At 53.7% G+C, this 22,612-nt stretch overlaps 1 protein-coding gene across 1 annotated transcript in view; it reads right to left on the bottom strand.

The window, feature by feature from the left end:
• The window catches only part of LOC125345183, a 177,183-nt gene extending 155,738 nt beyond the window's left edge, over positions 1-21,445 (bottom strand). Inside the window, exons 1-8 of the mRNA XM_048337403.1 lie at positions 21,388-21,445; positions 20,120-20,311; positions 19,375-19,741; positions 18,828-18,946; positions 9,454-9,548; positions 7,053-7,293; positions 3,343-3,544; positions 1,525-1,726 (exon numbers count right to left, since the gene is read on the bottom strand). Of these exons, the coding sequence (XP_048193360.1) occupies positions 1,525-1,726; positions 3,343-3,544; positions 7,053-7,293; positions 9,454-9,548; positions 18,828-18,946; positions 19,375-19,741; positions 20,120-20,311; positions 21,388-21,445 (1,476 nt within the window). The remainder of the gene's footprint in view (positions 1-1,524; positions 1,727-3,342; positions 3,545-7,052; positions 7,294-9,453; positions 9,549-18,827; positions 18,947-19,374; positions 19,742-20,119; positions 20,312-21,387) is intronic.
• Positions 21,446-22,612: the final 1,167 nt, after the last annotated feature.

The following is a 22,612-nucleotide window of genomic DNA, read 5'->3' as shown; positions in this document are numbered from 1 at the left end:
CGAGAATGCCCTACCCCCTTCCTATACTTGCCAAGGAAGACAGGGTTAGCACAAACGTATCCAGAAGCTTCAAAGAGTGTTCTGTTCATTCAAGGGAGGGGCTAACAGACTTATAGAAGTAGTAAAGCACGAAGGGGAGGAACTGACGAAGTGTAAACGATAGGCTAATGAGCATGTGCATCACGGTGAAGCCTCAGCACTTCCTCTATGGGCGGGGACCTGTTGGTTCCGCCTCTTTCATCAGCTGGGGCCATTACAACACATGTGCTCGACGCCGAGAGGTGGGGGCTGGTTTGCTATCTCTTCCGGCAAAACCCGGAAGGAGGTGGGATGGGCCAGCAGCCAGCTGCCCCAGGTCTTAATGGAATGGCAATTCCCTACAGGAGGGGCTGCAAGAACAGCTCTCATGATGACCCCACCAGCTCTGCCCAGATCACAGTATTCTGGCCACAACCTTTACTTTCCAGGTTTCTCTCTGACCAATGGGAGGCAAGAATTGAGGCCACACCGACTTTTCATTCTGACTAGTAGCCCTGGAATTCCCTCTGTGGGCTCACACCACTACAAGCAGTTGAGGGAGGAGGGGTGCGGAGTGTTGAGCAAGGGATTTGAGGTGACTTTGGACATAGACTTGGAGGTAGAGTGGAGTTGTAAGTAGTTGGAGGTAGTTGGAGTTATTGGTGATTGTAAGAACAAAGTAGATTTTAAAAGCATAGGAATGTGGCCCACACATCATAGACATCCCAGAGCTGGGATGTCTGAACAAACATGACAAGAAAAGGTAACTGCAGGAAAAAAACTTCTGCAAGAATGCCAGCAGAAGAATTGTCCCAGAAGACCTACAGAATCCAAGAAAAAGAAGACGACTACAAAGGGAGGTAACCCCAAGACCAACACCACTGGGGAACATCATTCCACCGAGGGTGCAGCCAATGATCACATTGACCCTCAGCCTCCCCAGCCATTAGGGACAGTCAGGGCTGTCAGGGTTGAGGGTACTGCGGGCCCCCATAACATTGAGGACCTTGAAAAGCAGTACCAACTCCTGGTGCAGGCCCTGAACACCAGCAGAATACAGAACCAGCAGCTGTGCAGTGAGATCCAGCAACTGAAGCAGGAGAAGAGAGACCTGCAGGACCAGCAAGGGAAAGAGATGGAGGAGACAGCCCGCATGCACGAGGCACTGAGAGCCGAGCTGCAGGAGCAGAAGCTAGCCATACAGATGCTCAGATGCACAGAAGGCGACTTGCAATCCGCCCTGGCCCACATGCAGCAGGCGGCCCTGGACAAAGCCCGGGAGCAGGAGGGCCTGGCCGGCTGCCTGCAGGCCGCCCAGCAGCGTGTGACCGAGCTCGAGTTCGCCTTGTCTGCTTCCACCATGCAGAATGAGACCACAAGAAGCAACATGGAGCTCATGAAAGACCTGAATCACGTGAAGCTGCAGCTGCAGAAGAAAACCACAATGAACGAAAACCTGGAAGACGAGAACAGCGAACTGCAGGAGAGGCTGGAGGAGCTGCTCACCCAGAAGGCCGACTTGCAGACCCAAGTCCACGCGTGCCAGCAGGCGCTGGAGGAGCGGGCCCAGTGTGGAAGACAGCTGAAGGGCCTGGAAGAGCAGGTGGCCGCGTTGAAGGTGGAGAGAGACACCCGTGAGGAGCAGCTGCAGGCGGAGCGCTCCGTGGGGAAGGAGCAGGTGCAGCAGCTGGAGGAGCAGGTGGGCCAGCTGCGGGAGGAGAAAGACCAGGGGCTGAGGCAGGTGCGGGAGCTGGAGAGCCAGCTGCTGGAGCTGAGCGCGCAGCAGGCCGAGCCGCAGCCCCCCGCGGGGCCGTCAGAGGCTGAGCAGCAGCTGCAGGTCCAGGCCCTGCGGTTGCAGGAGGAGCTCCGCAGCCAGCAGGAGCAACTGCGGCTCCAGATGGAGGAGAACCAGAGCCTCGGCCTCCAGTACCTGGAGCAGCGGCAGAGGCTGTGGATCCTGGAGAAGAAGGCCGAGGAATGGGAGCAGCACGCCGAGGACCGGCGCAAGATCCTTGAAACAGGAGAAGAGGAGCAGGAGAGCAAGAGACGTGCACTGGCGCGCAACCAGGACCTGAAAGACGAGCTGGCCGGGCTGCAGGACGCCGTGCAGGGGCTGAGCGCCCGCGAGGAGGAGCTCACCAGCCTCCTGCGCTCCGAGCAGCAGGCCAACACCCACCTGCACGAGAAGCTGAAGCGACAAGAGGAGAAGTCACAAGAATGGCAAGAGCTGGCTGGGATCAAGAGCAAGGTGGCTCAGGAGCTGCAGGAGCTGCACGACCAGTCCCTGGCCCAGCTGCAGGAGCTCCGGTCCGCCTGTGAGCAGCACAGGGCCGCCAGTCAGCAGCTGAGCTCCGAGAAGGAGGCCCTGCAGCAGCAGCTGGAGCAGGTGCACAACAAGCTGGGGGCCCCGATTGCACCCCAAAATGTACAGGACACTCTAAAGTGCATAAAAGTAACAGGAGATGAGAAGGAGAAGCTGGTGACCCAGCTGATCGTCCTGCCTTTCTCTCAGGAAGGTAATAAGGCCGAAGCAAAAAAGAAGAAAGGGGAGAGGAGGTGACTCCCCCGGACGTGTCTGTCCCTGGGTACACAGACTACCCACAAATCGTATGGGATATTTACGTGCCAGGACTGGCAGACAGTCCCGGAAGACCGGCAGAATCCAAGAAAAAGAAGACGACTACAAAGGGAGATAACCCCAAGACCAACACCACTGGGGAACGTCATTCCACCGAGGATGCAGCTGATCCTCAGCCTCCCCACCCATTAGGGACAGTCAGGGCTGCCAGGATTGAGGGTACTGGGGGCCCCATATCATCGAGGACCTTGAAAAGCAGTACCAACTCCTGGTGCAGGCCCTGAACACCAGCAGAATACAGAACCAGCAGCTGTGCAGTGAGATCCAGCAACTGAAGCAGGAGAAGAGAGACCTGCAGGACCAGCAAGGGAAAGAGATGGCGGAGACAGCCCGCGTGCACGAGGCACTGAGAGCCGAGCTGCAGGAGCAGAAGCTAGCCATACAGATGCACAGATGCACAGAAGGCGACTTGCAATCCGCCCTGGCCCACATGCAGCAGGCGGCCCTGGACAAAGCCCGGGAGCAGGAGGGCCTGGCCGGCTGCCTGCAGGCCGCCCAGCAGCGCGTGACCGAGCTCGAGTTCCCCTTGTCTGCTTCCACCACGAGAATGAGACCGCGAGAAGCAACATGGAGCTCATGAAAGACCTGAATCACGTGAAGCTGCAGCTGCAGAAGAAAACCACAATGAACGAAGACCTGGAAGACGAGAACAGCGAGCTGCAGGAGAGGCTGGAGGTGCTGCTCACCCAGAAGGCCGACTTGCAGACCCAAGTCCACGCGTGCCAGCAGGCGCTGGAGGAGCGGGCCCAGTGTGGAAGACAGCTGAAGGGCCTGGAAGAGCAGGTGGCCGCGTTGAAGGTGGAGAGAGACTCCTGTGAGGAGCAGCTGCGGGGGGAACACTCCGTGGGGAAGGAGCGGGTGCAGCAGCTGGAGGAGCAGGTGGGCCAGCTGCAGGAGGAGAAAGACCAGGGGCTGAGGCAGGTGCGGGAGCTGGAGAGCCAGCTGCTGGAGCTGAGCGCGCAGCAGGCCGAGCCGCAGCCCCCCGCGGGGCCGTCAGAGGCTGAGCAGCAGCTGCAGGTCCAGGCCCTGCGGTTGCAGGAGGAGCTCCGCAGCCAGCAGGAGCAACTGCGGCTCCAGATGGAGGAGAACCAGAGCCTCGGCCTCCAGTACCTGGAGCAGCGGCAGAGGCTGTGGATCCTGGAGAAGAAGGCCGAGGAATGGGAGCAGCACGCCGAGGACCGGCGCAAGATCCTTGAAACAGTAGAAGAGGAGCAGGAGAGCAAGAGACGTGCACTGGCGCGCAACCAGGAGCTGAAAGACGAGCTGGCCGGGCTGCAGGACGCCGTGCAGGGGCTGAGCGCCCGCGAGGAGGAGCTCACCAGCCTCCTGCGCTCCGAGCAGCAGGCCAACACCCACCTGCACGAGAAGCTGAAGCGACAAGAGGAGAAGTCACAAGAGTGGCAAGAGCTGGCTGGGATCAAGAGCAAGGTGGCTCAGGAGCTGCAGGAGCTGCACGACCAGTCCCTGGCCCAGCTGCAGGAGCTCCGGTCCGCCTGTGAGCAGCACAGGGCCGCCAGTCAGCAGCTGAGCTCCGAGAAGGAGGCCCTGCAGCAGCAGCTGGAGCAGGTGCACAACAAGCTGGGGGCCCCGATTGCACCCCAAAATGTACAGGACATTCTAAAGTGCCTAAAAGTAACAGGAGATGAGAAGGAGAAGCTGGTGATCCAGCTGATTGTCCTGCCTTTCCCTCAGGAAGGTGAAGAAGGCCTACGCAAAGATGAAGATGGGGAGAGGAGGCGCCTTCCCCGGACTTGTCTGTCCCAGAGGACACAGACGACCCACAAACCATGTGGGATTTTTACCTTGCAGCACTGGCAGCCGCTGAATCTAAGAAGGCGCAGCTCAGCCGGCAGCTCCAGTGTCTTAGTGTCAGTTTAAATCCAAAGCAAGATCTGAAAATGTCATTTTTGACCAGTTTTGCCTGTGTCTGACATAGTTGCAGCAGATATTACTCAAAAAAAAAACAACAACCCAGTGCACTGCTCTGCTCAAAGCTTTGTCTATTTACCCATGTACTCTAGAAGTTGCATATGCAGAACTGGGAGTTGAGAGGAAGCATGGACATTCTAACAACCATTCTCCAGGCTCACCCAAACAGTACCCCTCCAAGAACAAGTAGAAAATAAAAGTTTATATCGCTAGATAGAAAGACACAGGCAATACAAACTTGAAATGCAAGGAAGAAAGGTTAAGACAGACTACACAATCATTGCCCTAGTGACAATAATGATGTCTGAACAAGCTTTACTCAGGATTCTGTGTAAATTTCTCCACCACTCACCAACTTTATTGAGAATTGTGAAGACTCAGGCAGTATGTGCTAGCACTGGGGGACAAAGACAAGCAAGCTCACAGCACGGAGCTTACTGTCCCTTAACTGGATGGATGGAAAAAGAAATTGTGGTAGACTCATATAAGGGAATATTACTCAGCCATATAAAAAGAAAAAAATCCTAATTTAAGAGCCAATATGGATAATCCTTGAGGTTATTATGCTAAGGGAAAGAGACCAAACACCAAAGAACAAATGCCACAAGACTCCATATCTGTAAAATGCTCAGAATAGGAAAGTCTATGGAAACAAAAAGTAGGATTGGAAGACAAAGGAACAATTTAGGGTGACAAAAATATTCTGGTGTCAGTGACAGTAGATGCACACCTTGTACATATACCAAAATTCAGCAAATAATACTATGTGTGTGTGTGTCTGTGTGTGTGTGTGCGCACGCGCACCTGTCCTGGGGCTTGAACTCAGGGCCTGGGCATTGTACCTGAGCTTCTTTTATCAAGGCTAGAGCTTTACTACTTGAGCCACAGCACCAATTCTGGCTTGTTCTGAATAATTTACTGGGGATAAGGGTCTCACAGGCTTTCCTGCCGAGGCTGGCTCCAAACTCTGATCCTCAGATCTCAGCCTCTTGAGTAGCTAGGATTACAGGCATGAGCCACCAGCACATGACTGAATAGAATTCATTCAAGGGATGAATTTCATGGTAAGTGAATTACATTTTAGAAACAAAAAAATACAGCTGAGACACAATCCACACTGAGGGCCAATCAGTCGAGAGAACATAAGTTGGCTACCTTGCAATCCAAAAAAGTTGACAGCTGAAAAAGGAAGAGGAAGGAAAGAAACAACTCCCAAGGACAGGACAGAGAAGACACAAAGATGAAAGCAAAGGAAACCCTTCTCCTGCTCTCTTCTGAGACAACAAAGGATCAAGATGTCAGGTAAAACCAATCCAATAGACTGAGTCCTCAGAGCTGTCACATAAATGCAATTCCAGCCATTTTTCATGACCCTCTTTCTCCTTAGGAAGCAATCAATTATGTGTTACAAAGACTAGTAAAAAGAAAAAATAAACCAGATCCTCTTTTCAGTCAGAAAAATGAAGAATGATGTCCTATGATTTAAAAAACAAGGATAAAAATTAAAATGCTAAGGCAGCTGTTGGTGACTTCTAAAATCATACTTGTCATTTCAAGAGAAAACCAGGCATCTCAGTGTGAATGAGGACATGACACACACTGAAAAGAGAGCGCACCTAATGTTGTCACCTAACAATGCTAACAAGGCCATGCAATGAAGCGCAGAAAATGGGCGCTGAGCGTCAAATACTTGGTTGAACTCAGTGTTCATATTGTGCGGACCAGATGAGCTTTAGTGCCTTTGGACCCCCAGCCCATTCTTCTCCAATGGGATCTCTGAACCTCAGCACCTGTAGGAAGTATAGCAGCATCCTGATATGGACCCTCTGAGTGTTAGCACGAGTGACTCCCTCCCACCAGGAGCCCAACCCAAACTGCTCCCAGCCATTTCCATCTGTCCACGGGGGGATGAAACATGAACCACCTCCAATAGACAACCACGGATTTACAGTGACTAAACGGGTCTCTCATCCCCACGGGCTGAGGGATGTCAGTTCTCCGTCTTTTAGCTTTCTAAATACTTCTGACTCTCCCCAACAAGACAGATTAAAACGATTCGGAAGCCAGTCACTCAGGCCTGTAATCCTCGCTACTCAGGAGGCTGAGGATCTGCTTCCGTGAAGAAAAGCAACCTACCCAGCCACCAGAGGAAATGAACAAGGCCTCACTCCTAAGCATCCCATCCGCTTTCCTGTCCCACTCGCTAAACACAGAAGGGTTGAATTCCAACGCATTCACCTCCCGCAGGCCACAGCTAGCTCAGCGGCCAGAGACGGGCCTGCCACGTGGACATGAAGCCACTCCCCCATGTCTTCCAGCTAAGGAAGCCCAAGCACAATGTGTAAAGAACCTGACGACTTCGGTAATAATCCATGGAGGATTTCCCATGCGGTTCTTTCTGACGTGACAGTGAATACAGGCCTGTGGTAGGATGACCACTGGCCTTCGTTCAGTGGAGGGGGCTCACCATCGGGGGGCATCAAGATCTTGTTGTTCTGTGTGCACCACCCCACGGGGTGGAGGTCTGCTATGACCACATCACACCAGAAGTCAGCCCTGCGGTCTTCCCCATAACCACAGTAGCACAGAAGCAGCAGCTGTCCGCACGTGGTGATGATCGTGGCCACCCAGTAGGTGTCCGGGTTGTTCTTGTTGGCCACCTCCAACTTCATGCCAGGCTGGAAGTTGCTCTGAATGCTAATTTCCACCTTAAGAAATCAGAAACAAAGAAACACCATTTAATCCACTGGACGCTTATTTCTGAAGACGCTAAGAACTGCTTAAAATGAGAGGACTTGAAAAGTCTATTTCTCTTGCCATAATACAGGCATGCATTTTTCTGTGCGAGTTGTAAGCACAATGCTACATTTTCCAGAAGCTACATTCAGAATAAAAAGAAAACAGATCACTGGTCACTAGTGGCTTGCACCTGTAATCCTAGCTACTCAAGAGGTTGAGATCTAAAGGATCCTGGTTCAAAGCCAACCCTGGACAGATAAATCTGGGCACATAAATTCCCTCCAGCTTCCCACAAAAAAAAAAGGCTTTCAGTCTGGTGGGTCTTAACAGTCCAAAGCTGATATTTGTACTGTCCCTGAGCAGCAGGTGCTTAAAAGAAACAATCAGGTAGTGTGGTACTCATCTCAGTGCCTGATGCTACTTTTTGTTCCAAGCTGACATACAAGCTGGGTGCTAGTGGCTCACCTCTGTGATCCTAACTACTCAGGAGGCTGAAATCCAGAGGACCACAAGTGAAAGCTAGACAGAAAAGTCAACAAGGCTCCATCTCCAAAATAACCAGTGAAAAGTGAGGCTGGAAGTGCGGCTCACGTGGCAGAGGACCAAGAGAGCAAGTACAAAGGACCTGAGTTCAAACTCTAGTACCACCCACATTAAAAAAAAAAAAGTGCCCTGTAGACCTGGGAAAGCTACTCCTGAAGGACAGGTGCCAAAGGTGGCCTCCAGGCCCACAGGCATCAGGAAAGATAATGGCAGGAAAATCATGGCTCGGCAGTCAAGGGTTTCCAGTGCTCTTGAAAGGGAAGTGGGGAAACTGATGAACCTGAGAATGAGGGACTCTCCCAGGAAGAAAACAAGGACTTCTTTGCACACCAAGGAAGAAGTGGTCACTCCATGTCTCTTTCCCCAACAGCATTCAGCAAACTACCAACTCACCCCAGCTACCTCCAGAGATTTGTAACTGTGTCTTTTGAGGAACCATTGCCCACCCTGGCACGTGCGAGGAAGGCGTGAGGGGTGCTCTGCTCTCTGGTTTAGCTCTTGTTTTTGCCACATGGCCCCAGTCACATCCAACATCCACTCTTACACAAAGGGGATCCACACATGACCTTCACAAGGGCACACAGGCCGAACAGGCCCACAGATCCCTTTTCAAAAGAACATGACCTCCGGAAAGAATTAAAGGTCTGTGAAATAAAGAACCGGAAGTTCTAGCTTTCTTCTTCAGCCAGGAAGCCAAGATTTCTCAAATTTCCATTCTCGCTTATGAATAGAATATTCTTAACTATGAATTAGGTCTCAGAAATTCAAACTTTTCCTTGCTGATAATAAAGTACCAATCTCTCAATTTTAGCCAGAATCTGATAGGAAGTCTTTATTTTTTCAGTTTTCTGGGCATTGTCCTCTAGTGGGCATGTTATTTGCATTATCCAAAGAAATATTAATTAATGTAAATATTTAGAATAATTCTCATTAATAGTATACTATTCTTAATATTAGTAAGAATGATGTTTTTGGTTAAATATAAGTATTCTCAGAATTATTTCTGGTTATTCTTCCAAATTGGCTCATCAAACTACAAATAACTATGAAACTCCTCTGTGTCCTTTCAAAATCAAAACATCAGCTCAATATAAGAATATACACCTAACTTCTCAAGAGGCTCACATTTGAAGGTCCTGCTTTGATGTCAACCCCGGCAGAAAAGTCAGTCAGACTTTCAGTAGAAGACATAAGAGACAATTTCCAGGCCATGAGTTCAAGCGCCAGTGCTGATACAATAAGCATCATATATACATATATACACACACATATATACACACAACTATGTCTATATAATGTTATGTATCATATATGTACTAGTATGGCCACTAAAAAAAAACATTACGTATTACATCTTCTTGCCTGGTTTGCTGGCTTTTTTACTTATTAGAATCAGGCTTACCTGAAAGCCACCTGATCTGCAGCTATCAGTGAAAAATCAGACTTCCTTATCTTCTCTTTTGCCCTGTAAAACCATGGCCACGTTTCCTCTGCTCTTTTTGCTCCTTCCTTCCGATGGGTTGGCTGTACAGAAGCCCCTCCCCCATCCTACGCAAAGGTCGGAGGCGATCAGCTGCTGTACATACGTGTTTGAAGGACGCATGAGGAGCTGCCCTTGCTCCTGTCTCTTCCAAATATTCTCCCCAGTTAAAGCCGATTTCATCCAAGCTCGAGCCTTCCTCTGCAGAGATTTAAAACAAAGAAAATCAGTAAGAGGGTGAAGCACGGAAAGGCACTGGCCTTCCACTGGGTGTAGAGAACCCTCGATGGGAGAGACAGATCAGTCCAGCCGAAGAACACGCCGAATTCTTTGCGAAACCTTAGTAAGAGAGGTGAAAAGCCTATTTGGCTACCCTGAACAAGCCAACAGTAAGGACACACGAAAGGGACTTATCTCGAGCCCGACCTGTTGCACAGTAATGCATTCGTTCCTTTGCCATGGGTCCGGATGCCCTACCCTGTGAAGAATGGAGGAGCAAGGGCAGGGCACGTCCAGGCAATTGGGTCTGTACCCGAGGCCCACAGGCACCTAACCTGTCTTTCTACTGAATACCTACCATCACTAAGGTGATGAAACAGTGTCTTTCTTCAGCTACTACTGCCACAAGGGGCTTGACTTTACCAAACAGTAACTTCAATGGCATTTTAAGAAGGGGGGAAAATGGAAGGCCAGAAGGATTGCTGGGGTGTGAAGCCACCCTGCAAGCTGGTGACAAAGAGACCAGCTGCCTGCCGGCCCCTGTCCAGGTCCCCTCGCCTGACAGACAAGATCGATCAGGGCCACTCACATGAGCAGAACTCACTAGAACAGAACAAGGCTTCTCTGGTCACAGGGAACAAGCGGAGGGACTCCAATCAAATGTGCAACATGGCTCTTAAAAACATCAGAAGGATGGGAGGGCGAGCCTGGGGGAAAGTGAGGGAACAGAAGACCCTCTGTGAAAGGAAATATACTCACTAGCGGACTCGGGATGGTAATCGCTCTGCACCTCACCTTTATGATAACAATAAAGTGAATTAACTTTAAAAACAACAAACAGAACTACTTTAAGTCTGCACAGACACAGCAACTAAAGCTCTGCAGGAAATCAGGGGATTCCCCAAAGCACTTATGGCCACCCCTTAAGCTCCCACAGGCACCACTGGAGAGCACGCAATAATGCATTTTAGGATTTGGGCAGCACAAATGCTATGTTATCCTTTCTAGCAGAAGAGTTAAGAAATGCACGTGTTAGTTTAACCTATCCACCACAGGCTATCACACGGGAGAACCCACAGCAGGGAGCTCTGCTGGAACATGCAAATGAGAGCTTCACAAAGTTACGTTCTCTTCCTTTTCAGTAATGCTCAATGGACGGTGCCATTGGACCCATGAGTCTTTCACAAGCACCAGGCAAAGGTCTCGTGGTGATGAGGAAATGCTTTCCAGCCTGTGGTTGGTACGGAGGGGCACATCTGTCCAGCAGTTCAGGGCTAAAGGGTTGAGGGCCTGAGTAGGAAAGTTCTATTTTTGGAAGCTATCACTAGATCTTTTTTTCTACTAGGGATTTTTAATTCTACTCTGCAGTGTCCCAGAACTGGATAGAAAGGGGTCGTTTTTACAAATTTAGATGATGCTAAGTTGAAGGCAAGGACGGTAACTGTTGCCTTATAAAACCCCAGTCCCTTAGAATTGCCTCTCAAATGTTATTCCAATAAAGTGACCTACAATGAAATAGCCAGGAGATAAAGAAGGGACTCAGGCCTACTCAGGCAGAAACAAGCTCAAAAGGAGTTAATAGGAGAGCCAGGCTCCAGTGCCTCAGGTCTGTAATCCTAACTACTCAGGAGGCTGAGATTTGAGGACTAAGGTTTGAAGCCAACCCAGGCAGGAAAGTCTATGAGACTCTTAGCTCCAATTAACTGCCAAAAAGCAGAAGTAGAGCTCAGGCTAACCTTGGGTTAAAAAAAAAAAAGCTAAGGGAAAGTGCCCAAGTCTTGACTTCAAACCCTATTATTGGCAAAAGAAAATGTACTGATTAATGAAGTTAAAGGGTCCTGCACCTCTAGCTCAGGAGAGATGATGGTAGCGTTTCCACTTGCAGGGGCACAGGGAAGCCACCCAAAGAGAAGGCAGTCGTATTCTAGAATACAGGCCAGGCGGCAGCTGTCGGCCCTATCTGTGTTACCTTGTCCTTAAACAGCACATCTGGACATCACTCAGCATGTCTGCTGTCTCATCCAGTCGTCGAGGGCATTGCGTCGGCACTGGGCCTTTGCCAAAACATTCTGGTGTCTGAGGACTCGGGCTGATCGCAGATCCTGTCCAGACTTCTTGGCCACGTGTCTGGCTCTCACCCAGTCCTCTCACAGCCCCCAGGGTCAAAGCCAGACACCATCAAAAGACTTGGGGTGTGCCCTCTGCACCGCGCTCCCCCCAGGGCCAAACAACCTTTCCAAGCAACAGGACAGATGGACACCCCCACAAGAGCTACCAGGAGCTCAGAAAAGTGAGGGACTCCACTGTCACCCTCCGAGGAAGGTGGGCTGCAGAGCTGAGCTTAGTAAACACCGCTCCTGAGCTCCCTGTCAGGACTCAGAAGCTCCACCCCCCTACCCCCTGGGTCCATCAGGGATGAAGGCCACAGTGCCTGATGCATCTGTCACTCTGTGGTGGGAAGCATTCCAAGATCCCTCAGCCAGACACACAAGGCGGGGGCAGAACCCATCATCCAAGCACCCACCATCCAGAGGACAAGCGAGGGCTGAGTCCCGGGAGCCTGGGATGAGGAAGAAGTGAAGCAAAGTTGGGAGAAGACCTGGGCAGGAAACTGAGTCCTCAGCCTAAGAAGGCCAGCGGCCCTGGTCCTGAGAATGTCAGCTGTTGCAAATGAACGGGAGCAATTCATCCCTTCACACCAAAATGCCTACTCGCATCCAGGCTGTGCTAGCAGACCCTGTCTACTACTTGCTCTTGGTACCTCAGTTTAGAGGCCCCAGAACCCTCATCTCCATGACTCCTGAGGAGAGGGGAGACAGGACCTCAATCTGAGACTCCGAGACTTTTTGTTTTAGCTCATAAAATTCTAATCCCCACTATTCGTATTTCTCAGAAAATTTCGTTTTTACCAAAGTTTAATCCGCTACAAACTACATTTCCAGTCCCGTCCCCAATGTAATGAGCTCTTATCTCCTTTAGGGCTCACTTATTTAGTCAACTTGACAAGACAAAATCAGAGAGCTCCCAGTATCTCCCTACAGTGGAATCAAAAAGACATTAACTTCCATCATTCCCTCCCTGGCTAGAGAAAGACTTTATAAAGCACCCCAAAGGTCAGGCTCAAAATGGGATTTGAAAAATAAAAACTGTATGCCCAGGCACTGGTGACTTGAACTGTATTGTTTGAACCATAAAATCATTTACAAAATAGAACATCACTGGGCCTAGGAGCCCCAAGCAGTTGATTCTCTAAAGACATTTCAATGAGCAGGAAGTAGAGAAGTTAGTATCCTTTACTATCTTTTCCCAGCCAATAAAACTACAAGAGAAAATTCCCCAGGTTTAAAATTGGCCCTCCTTCCCATCCTGTGCTCCATACCTCTCTCCTCCAATCACAATGCCTGACATGATTGCCTACTTTGCAGAATTCACCAGATACTTTAACAAGTTGCCCAGTGTCTACTACAATGTGTCATTTCTGTTTACTTTTTTCAGGAACTGGGGGGTGAAGAGGGGAGAAACAGAAAAGCACAATAGATCCTTTCTTTAGTCAGTGTAGAAAACATCTGTCTTATCAAATGAAGGAAAGGTTCTTTTTGTTTCAAGGACAACAGGAGGGACATTGACAATCAGTGTGTGGTAAAATACTGTAACTTGTTACAACTCTCCACAGGCCAATCAGATGGGCAGTGCTAACCTGGCATCTTTGCCAACCTGGCTGAACCAATGAGGCAAAAACCAGATGCTGAGAACTTTATTCATTATGCTTCTGCCATGCATTGTTCTTTGTTGTACGTACAGCCTAACGAGAGTATTATTTTTTATTTGCACCATAGTGCCTTTAAACAAATATCTTGCTTACACTAACTTAAACATGGCCAATGTTTATTTCAGCCACAAAATTATTTTCCTTAAGAATTTTCCCAGATTCAAAGTCAATCTAGGCAGAAAAATCCAAGAACTTCTTATCCCCAATTAAACCAGCAAAAAGCTAGAAACTGGAGGCAGGGCTCAAGGAATAGAGTGTCAGCTATGAGCAAAATCACAAAGCCCTGAGTTCAAGTCCCCAGGCCAGCCCATAGCTAAGGTATGAAATCAGCCCACATGCCCATCAATGAACAAATGGCTCAAGAAAATGTGGTATGTACACAAAATGGAATTTTATTTTAACAAGAATGATATTGTACCATTTGTAAAGAAATGCAAAGACTTGGGGAAATAAAATGATGTTCTAGTCAAGCGAGTCAACCCCACAAGGACAAAGGATTCATGCTTTCCCTTGTATTGCCAAAGCTAGATTTAACTTACGAACTTATAAGCAAATGCGTTGAGTGTTATGCAAGTATATACAAGTGTATTAGGTGAAATATGGTGGAGTCAAGGAAGAACTCAAATAGCCTCATGCCTCAGAAAAGCAAAGTCAAAGTTCAGCAAAGGAAGTACCAGGAAGCAGGGACTTGGAAGGGGTAGGGTGGGATTAAGGAGAAAGTGGTAGATGAATGAAAAGGAGGGGAGGAGGGTAGAATGCAGTCAGAAACATTGTCCCAATTGATCAAATTCGACCTGAAGAGCACTCGAATTCCACAGTGGATCTCTTTTGTGCAAATTATTTGAGGGTGGGGTGAGAAGAGAGAATTCTTCAATTCCAATATCCTCACACACACAGAGAAAAAAAAAAAAATTCTAGACCTAAGTGTAAGCCCTGGCAGCTACGAATTTTCCTTGTGTGGACTTCTTATACCCCAAAATACCCAGTCTTCACTAAATGGAACCTTGGATACAGATGCTCAAAGCTACACTCCTGTCACTCAGTCACAGTATTTCCTCCCAGAGTCCTTTGGGAAGTGAAAAGTGCCACCTCCTCTGGGAGAAGAGTGAGAACAAAGGAGGAAAGAGATGAGAGGAGACAAGAGAAAATAAACAAGAAAAAAAAAGAGAGAAGAGGAAAAAATGCAGTCAAGGTCCTATTTTCGCTAATGTCAAGAACATAGAGCTAGTCACTAGTACCTAGACAGGGTTTTGGTCTTGTTTTTTTTTTTTTTTTTTTTTTTTTTTTTTTTTCCAATGACCCTTAATTTCCACGAGAGCACTTGAAGAGGAAAAGGTCTCTCTGAGCAATTACTCCACCTGAGTGAAAGTCACATCCTGGCAGATTGCCCGTTTGATATACTAGGTACCAGTACTCTAAGTGGAAATGGGAATTGGTCTCCAGGACAGTTAAACAGGGTCGTTGCTCGCGTTTTTCCTTTGGATCAAGGCCTTCTGCACCCTGGCCACTGAGCCAGATGCTGGTCAGATCTAGTTGGCAGTAAAAACCCCGGTGGTGGCCCAGAAGTTTCTGGCATGCATGCAGTTTTTTCTGCCCCCTTGTAGGAAGGCCCCCAATCTTAGCAATCAGCTAAGATAAATATCTGAGATGGTATTTATTTTATGGCCCAGAGGAAGGCGTGTGTGCAGGTTTAATGCTCACTAGGGGGAAAGTAGCAGATCTCCAATCTCAAAGAACAATTCCTACTGACCACCAAGGCCTCTACTCTCCCTCCCTTCCCCTCCCTGCCCCTCCCCTTTCCTCTCCCCACCCCTCCCTTCTCTCCTTTCCCCTCCCTGCTCACTCTCAGGGTCCCTGCAACTGTCTCCCTAGGAAATGAGGAGGACTTTGAAGCTTTAACTTGTTTTAGCTTTTTCTCTGACCTGGTGGAACCTGGATCCTTTTTGCTCAGGTGCTGACACACCAGTTGGTCCCTGGGGTGCCCTGAATAGGTGCTGGGGTGAAGGGTTGGGGGGGGTGTCAGAGACTAAGTCCTGGGGCCTAAACCAGGTGGGGCCCTCTTGGAAAACGGTTTCGGACCCCAGTGCTGAGCACTAAGCCCTAGCATTCCAAATGTGGTGAGGGGACCGCGCGCGCCCTAGACGAGGAGCACCCAATTCCAGCCAGGAGCCCCCAATTCCAGCCTGGAGCACAGAGGCGGGGCCAGGCAGACACGCGTGGGTGGAAGACAAGTCGACAAACTTGGCCCTTCCTGGAATTCCACCCAATTCTCCAATCCCAACCACCGGGAACATTCCCAAAGCGAAGCTAGGAGGTCTCCAGAAGTTTGGGGAGCATCCTCTGGGCTTGCAGGCATCACCTCGGGACTCCCACACCGCAGGAACGAACGCCATCAGGAACAAGCACCCCTACCCCCTGGCGATCGCCATCGCCCGACGCGGCCACCATCTGCGTCCCCCGGGTCCCCCCCCCCATTTCATTTTGTTTTACGCGTGCAGATCCTTAGCCCCCCAATCACAAATGCGCCCTAAGTTCTGTCGGGGCAGGGGTTGGGGCAGTGTTCCGCCAGACTCTCCACGACCTCCGCTCCCCCCCCCCGCTCCTTCCCACGAATAAAGGCAAACTTGAGCCCCGCGAGAGTCCTGTGGGATGTTCTTTGTAAGTGAGGGGACCCTCGCTTCCCTTCCCGGGCACCCCCGGGGCCAGGGCGTGCGTTTCCGACGCGGGAGTGAATGGTGCCCTTGTCAGTGGCGACCTCAGAAGGACGAAGGGAGGGGTTCGCGGCTGGAAAGGCAGTTTACCCACGCAGAGCCATTTTAGGCTCCTCTCCACCTCCGCCGAGCCCGCCGAGAGCGGCCCCCCGACGGCGGGCGGGGCGCAGGCTGGAGAGCCAGGGACGCGCCGCGCGCTCCGCCCCGGGACGCCAAGCGCGGCCGACTCCGGGTCCCCCCCCCCCCATGCCCGGCCTGGCCACCCAGGCGGAACAGAAAACCCGCCCGCGGGGGTCTCCCACCCCCAACGGGGGCCTCGGCGAGGGGCTCCGCCCCTGGGACCGCGCGGCTCCCATCTGCAGCGACCCCCGTCGGGGCCCCCTCGGCCCCCGCAAACGCCCGGAGATCACGCTGCGGCGGCGGGAGCTACAGTCCCGGCCCACACGCTCTTCCTCCCCCGGGGGTGTTCAAGTGTACCCACCCTGCCGCGGGATCAGCCTCGGGCTTGAGAACCCCCCCCCCGCACCGTGTGCGCCCCACGCGCGGCCCCGGCCGCCCGCCCGGGGTCTTCCCCGCGACGCAGCCGGGTCCTGGACACGGGCGACCCCTGTCGGGGACCCGTTCCGGGCCACGCAGCATCCCAGCATTGTGGGTGCCTTCGGGCTCCACTTGCATCCTTCGCGAAGGTTCCCCTACTCATGGGCTCCGTTTAGGGTCTCTGAACTCCACGTCCAGGCTCCGAGTGTCGCCGGCCATGGGCGCGGGGGGGGGGGGGGCGTCGTTAGCCGCCCGTTTGTCTCCCCAGGTTTCAGCCCGACCCGCGCGCCCTCTCCATACTGTAGCTGCCCCCCGGGGGTAGTGCTCGGGGTTGGGGTGCTCGGACCCCGGGCCACTGCTCCCCAAAGCCGCCCCAAGCCCCAAAGTAAGCAGCAACTCCAGCTGTTGACCCCGCACCACTGTGGACCCAGGGCCTCGCCCTCCCCTCCCCTCTGCCCACCCCCCCCGCTGGTGCCGATCCCTCCTCCCCCTCCCCAAGCAGCCCCACAGACACCCCCAACACCCAGCCTCCTACCGCAGTGGGGCCCAACACACCCCAAATCTCCCACGCCCCCAGTCGCACCCAGGACCGCAGCCTGCCTGCGGGCACCCGGGACCCCGGGGCGTTTGTGAGTGTAAACTCCGCCTTCCCCGCCCCGTCCACTCCGGGCTGGACCCGCACGGGGCCCCGCACGCACGGGGAGCAAACGAGCTCTCCCCAGAACCCCGAAACCAGCCGTCCCCGGGGCGCGCGTGGATGTGGCACCACGTGGCAGCAGTTGGTCACGTCCAATCGTGGCACGGTCTGGTTTCGAGGCGCACACGCACACACACGCACACCCCGGGAGGAGATCGCTTTACCGCTCCGCACACAGCTGCACACACAGCCACGCGCACCGATCCATCCACAGGCTCGCCAGGCAGGGTTGCTCGGATGCCCCAGTCCGGGCTGGAGGTACCAACTTTGCACCCCAAACCCTCTAGCAATGGACTTGACACCCAGGCTCTGAGCCTGGGAAAGAAATGAAAAGAAGAAGAAGGTGGAGAAGGAAACAAACAAACTAGGGCAGGTCGCGCCGTCTCTTTTTGTTTCCCACTTAATTCGCTAAATCGGCGCCGGGGGTCCCCCAAGAGAGTCGGAACCAAGGCGTGGCCCCTCCGGTTGGGTTTTTTCCCACCTCCAAACCTCGCTTTTCGGTTGTTCAAAGCCACCTCGGCCCGCCACGTTGGAGCTGGCCCGGCGTCCGAGGGCGGCTCCGCGGCGGCCGTGCGCCCCGGGCGATGGGCTGGCCGTCGGGGGACCCGCCGCGCGGAGGGACCCCTCCACCCCGCGGAGGCCAGCGAGCAGCACCCCCTGCGGGCGCCCCCGGGTCAGGATCCCCCCAATCCCGGCCAGCAGTGGCTCCGGGGGCTTTTTTCCTGGAGACACACACTGCCCCGATCAAGTCCTGAGCTCGCTGGGGTGAGGGAATCTGAAAGGAGGGCAGAGGCGAGGAGACGACCCGAGAAGCCTCAGGGACGGGGCGCTGCTACTTTAGAGCGGGGGGGGGGGGGGGGACACAGAAACCACAGCAGCAGCAGCGCAGCTGATCCCGGCTGTGCACCGCGCTCCCAAACTCCTCCCGGCCGCGCCATGGCCGCTGCCCGGCAAACGGTTCCTGGGGGGGGGGGGGGGGATCCCCAACGACCGAGCGATTTTTACCCCCCCCTGCACCAACTTGTCTGCGATCCCCCTTCTGCACCCCCAAACCTCCCAAGACACCCGAGACGACACCCCCTCCCCGCCCTCCAGCGCTGGAGACCGACGCGGGAGCGCGGGGCGAGGGGGCCGGGGTGGCTGCGCCCCCGAAACGCGTGCATAGAAAAAATGAAATCAAATACGATGAAGAGGGCGGGGGGGGGGCGAGGGCACTGGGCAACTCGGGGCAGCCTGGCGATCGCGGCCGGGTTTGGCAGCTCCGGGGGGGGGGGGGGGACCCGGGGAATGAGAACCCGAGAGAAAACGACAGCCCAGAGCGCAGAGAGGAGTTTGGGGCTCCCCGCAAGTGCGGGGCTTTCTCCCGCAGCCTCCGCCCCGGCTCTTCTCTCCCTTCCTCCCCAGTGTCCCCCCACCCCGGGCCCACCCCGAGCGACTCGGGGATCCCCTCTGATGTTTTTTCTATCCCCCCCACCCCATCTAGGCTGGGGAGACGCTGACCCGGCGGGGCACTCAACCTGCGGGGCCGGCGCCGCGCCGTCTCCTACCTGGGGAAGTTTGTGGGGCCCCCGGCGTCACCCCGGGCCTCGGGGGCGGTGGGAGAGGGCGCGGGGCGTCGCTCGCTCTCTCGCCGGCTCGCTCGCGCCCTGCCCGCCGCCGCCGCCGCCTCCCTCGCGCGCCCGCCCGCCCGGGTCCTCAGCTCCCAGCACAGCCTCTTCCAATATGGCATCCGCGCTGTGCGCATGCCCGGCGCGCCGGCTGGTTTTTTTTTTTTTTTTTGTACTGTGCAGCGAACTCCTTCAACGACCTTTCCCAACGCCCGCCGAGCGTCTCGAGCCGGGCAGCCCGCCGCGCGCTCCCTCCCTCCCTCCCTCCCTCCCTCCCTCCCTCCCTCCCTCGCCCCGGCCGCCGCGCCTCGCCACGCACCCGCCCCGGCCGGGCGCCTGGGCACAAAGACACGTCCCCCCTCCCACCCGTGCCCGGTCCGCGCCACGCGGCCCTCCCTCCCTGCCTCCTCTCCCCGTGACCCCCCACCCCCCAACCCGGCCCACGACGGGCAGAAAGTTCACCGCTCCCGCCGGCGCGCGCACCCACCGGGCGGCCGCCACGAGGGGAGGGGGGGACCCCGCACCGGTGCCCCGCGCCGCCCGCACGGTGGCTCCCGCGCTGCGCAGCCGGTCCCCGAGGCCGCCCCGGGGCGCACCCTGGCGCTCAGCCCGCCCGGGACGTCCGAAGCGCCCCGACGTGGAGCCCGCCGGCCCCGCACCCCGTCTCACCCCGACGGAAGCCTGGCGCTGGGCTCGGGTGCCCGTGCGGCCTCGTGGAGGACCGGCCCGCCGCCCGGGCTCGGGGTCCGCGGACACCCCGGCGGGGGCGGGGACCGGACACGGAGCAGCGCCCAGGAGCTGGGGCGCGCGTGGGGCGGAAGGTCCCCGGGTGGAAAATCCGGTGACGCCCACGGCTTAGCGACAAGGCTTTGCCTCGACGGGGGGGGGCGAGGGGGAGGAGGGTGGCGCGATGGGGCGGCACCGTCACAAGTCGGGGAATAGAGGAACCACGCGTGAGTTCGCGGGCTTTGCAACAAGAGGTCAAACCCCCACCCGCCCGCCGCCGGCCCCGGGGCTCCTCCTGCCCCCCCACTCTCCCGGCCCCCCAGCATTGTGGGAGCCCCCGCCCCAGAGAGGGGCTCACTCCCAAGTGCTGGGGAAGACCTGGGGGGGGGATGGGGGATTGACCACACGTGGGACAGGTTCCCGGTGAGTCCTCTCCCTGGTGGCGCTGGTCCTGGCTGATCTAGAAGATTCTTGGAAGAGATGGGCCCAGAAATGGCTGTGGCTACGCCCGCCTCGCCCCCGGGAGCCCCGCGCCCCTGAGATCCGAGCCCGCAGCCGCCGGGAGCCCCCGCGCGCGGCCGACCGGGGAAATCCTGTGTCCCCGCGGGGTGGGGAAGGCACGTGGAAGCCCGCGCCTCCGGTGTCACTCCCGCGCCCGACTCGGTCGGGGTACCCCGCGGCTCGGCGGTTGGCCAATTCTTGAGGACACCAAACCAGAGGTGTGAGCTTTATCACCCCTCCCCCAGGGTCACCGAGGGCAGACCCCCCCCACCCAAGCCACCACCACCTCTTCTAACTTCTTCAACACCCCGTTGGGCCTCCCCCCGCAGGAAAGGGGGAGACCTTGTAGGACTTGGAGCACCCCCTCTTGCTGGGATGCTGACTGCCTGATCTGTTGCCTTGACTACAGAACACGGGGCGCCCTGGAGTGAACCCCCACGGCCACCCTCTCCACCAGGCTGAGCCACTCCCAAGGCGTCTCCCCCCTCCTACCTCACCCCCCCCCCACCCCGTTTGGAGGAAGGTCGAGCTTTCCCCCCTGTCAGCCAAGCACCTGGTGAAGTTGCAGCCAACCTCTGTCTTGCTGACCTGAGTGAAGTCATTGTTATGCACAGAACGTTATTCACTTAAAGAAAAGCAAGTTTAACCTGACTCCGGATCCTAACCTGCTGTTGCTGATCCGACCCGGTGGCTCTAAGGCAGGGAGTGATCTCACAGGACTGACAACTGGAGTCCGGCTCTCTGCCTTTGCCCACGGGTCTAGAACGCGGTGTGGAGTTGCTCTATCTATCTGTGATGCTTAAGAAATAAAACCAAGGAGCCAGGCAGCAGTGGCCCTTGCCTGAAATCCCAGCTATTTAGGAGGCTGAGATCTGAGGATGAGGATAGAGGGTTGAAGTCACACGAGGCAGGAAAATTAGCGCGACTCTTAACTCTAATCAGCAAAACGCCCGAAGTGGGGCTGTTGCTCAAGTGGTAGAGTGCCAGGCTTGAGCAGAAAATGCTAAGGGGCAGCACCCACACTCCAAGTTCAAGCTGAGGGAAAGGGGAAGAAAAGGATATCCTGCAGAGAGTCTCAACTAGTGAAATGTCCCCAAGTTCAATCCCCATCTACCAGTGCGTTGCTTTCTGCAGGCGACTCTGAAGGATTCTTAGCTTTCTTTTCTGCCTCCTCCCTCTATTCTCCTTCAACCAAGGGCAGCAAGGGAGGTGAATCAAAATTGGTTAGGGGATTCCCTGAGGCTATTAAAGGCCCCCCATCCAGCTCCAATACCTTCCGGCTCCCATTCTGATTGCAGAACCAGACCCTTCAGGGATGTGTGTATACCCATGCGGAATCCACCCTAAAGCAATTAGAGAAGAAGGAGGAGGGACCTAACGGCTAGGATAAAGCACTGGAACAAGCCTATTGCCTAATGCGGTTTTGCTTTTTTCCCCCAGAAAAGCCAAACGGTATGCAAACGCTATGTCAGAAGTGGAAATCTCATAATGAATGCAAGATTTTTCTCTATATTGCTAACATTTACGGAACATCACCACCCCCAAATAAGACATTCGATCACACTACCAATAAATGCTACTGTATTACTAAAGCTCAATGTAAGCCATGAATTTCATCAGCCTTACAGATCTAAGTTATGCCTGTAGAGTTCTTTTCTATGATGAGTCTAAATGATACAAAATATGTAGGTGGTTTTGTGAACTTCAAAATATTTAGAAACCATTCCACTCACAGGCATAAATTAGAAATTTCAAGTTAAAAAATTCCTCTCTCTTATCTGTCTTCCTAAGTATTATCTCTTCAAATGTTGAGGAGGTTGAAAGATTATACAGGTGTTATTTGTTCTAATGCTATTAAAGGCATACGATTGCTTAACTCTTGGAGCATTGTGTTCATACTAAAAATACATCGAATTAGTCCACACATGTTTACAATATCACTTTCCATTGGGAAAAGGAATTGTCTTAAAGATGAGCCACCATGGTGGAAACGTTAACATGAAAACAATCTAATGAGACCTTAGACACAGCAACTTCACACAAAAGCGGGAGAACAGGAGGTCACAAATCAAATATTGGAAGCATTTGTGCAATCTTCTTTTCCCTGGAAGCTCTAACCCAAAACTTGTTTTCTCATAGTCCACGTAAGATAGTATTTTTCCAATCTCCTAAGGTCACTAAGAGTAGATCTAAATACAGTTTCCTCTCCATTTTTCCCACCCCTTTACCTTCCCCCTCCATTCCCACTTGGCCCATTGCAGCAGGACTCAAGTGACCCCTGCCCCTGCTTCTTCATTCATGATCTGTGTGGCCCCTGGAGCCTCAGTGGCCTCTCTGACCCATGGGGAAAATGAAGAGATTGCAGCAGATATTCTATAAAGTCTTTTAAGATTCTAAAGAGGGCCTAGCAATGTTCCCTGCTCTAAGCCCCAAAGTGCTTGCTACAATACTCTATCATTTTTCTCTGCCCGTTTGTTATAATAAAAGCTTCCACTGTG

The sequence above is a fragment of the Perognathus longimembris genome, unplaced genomic scaffold (assembly GCF_023159225.1).
Source record: "Perognathus longimembris pacificus isolate PPM17 unplaced genomic scaffold, ASM2315922v1 HiC_scaffold_5372, whole genome shotgun sequence".
NCBI lineage: Eukaryota > Metazoa > Chordata > Mammalia > Rodentia > Heteromyidae > Perognathus > Perognathus longimembris.
The sequence above is the reverse complement of the archived record's forward strand: the minus strand, read 5'-3'. Positions and strand labels throughout refer to the sequence as shown.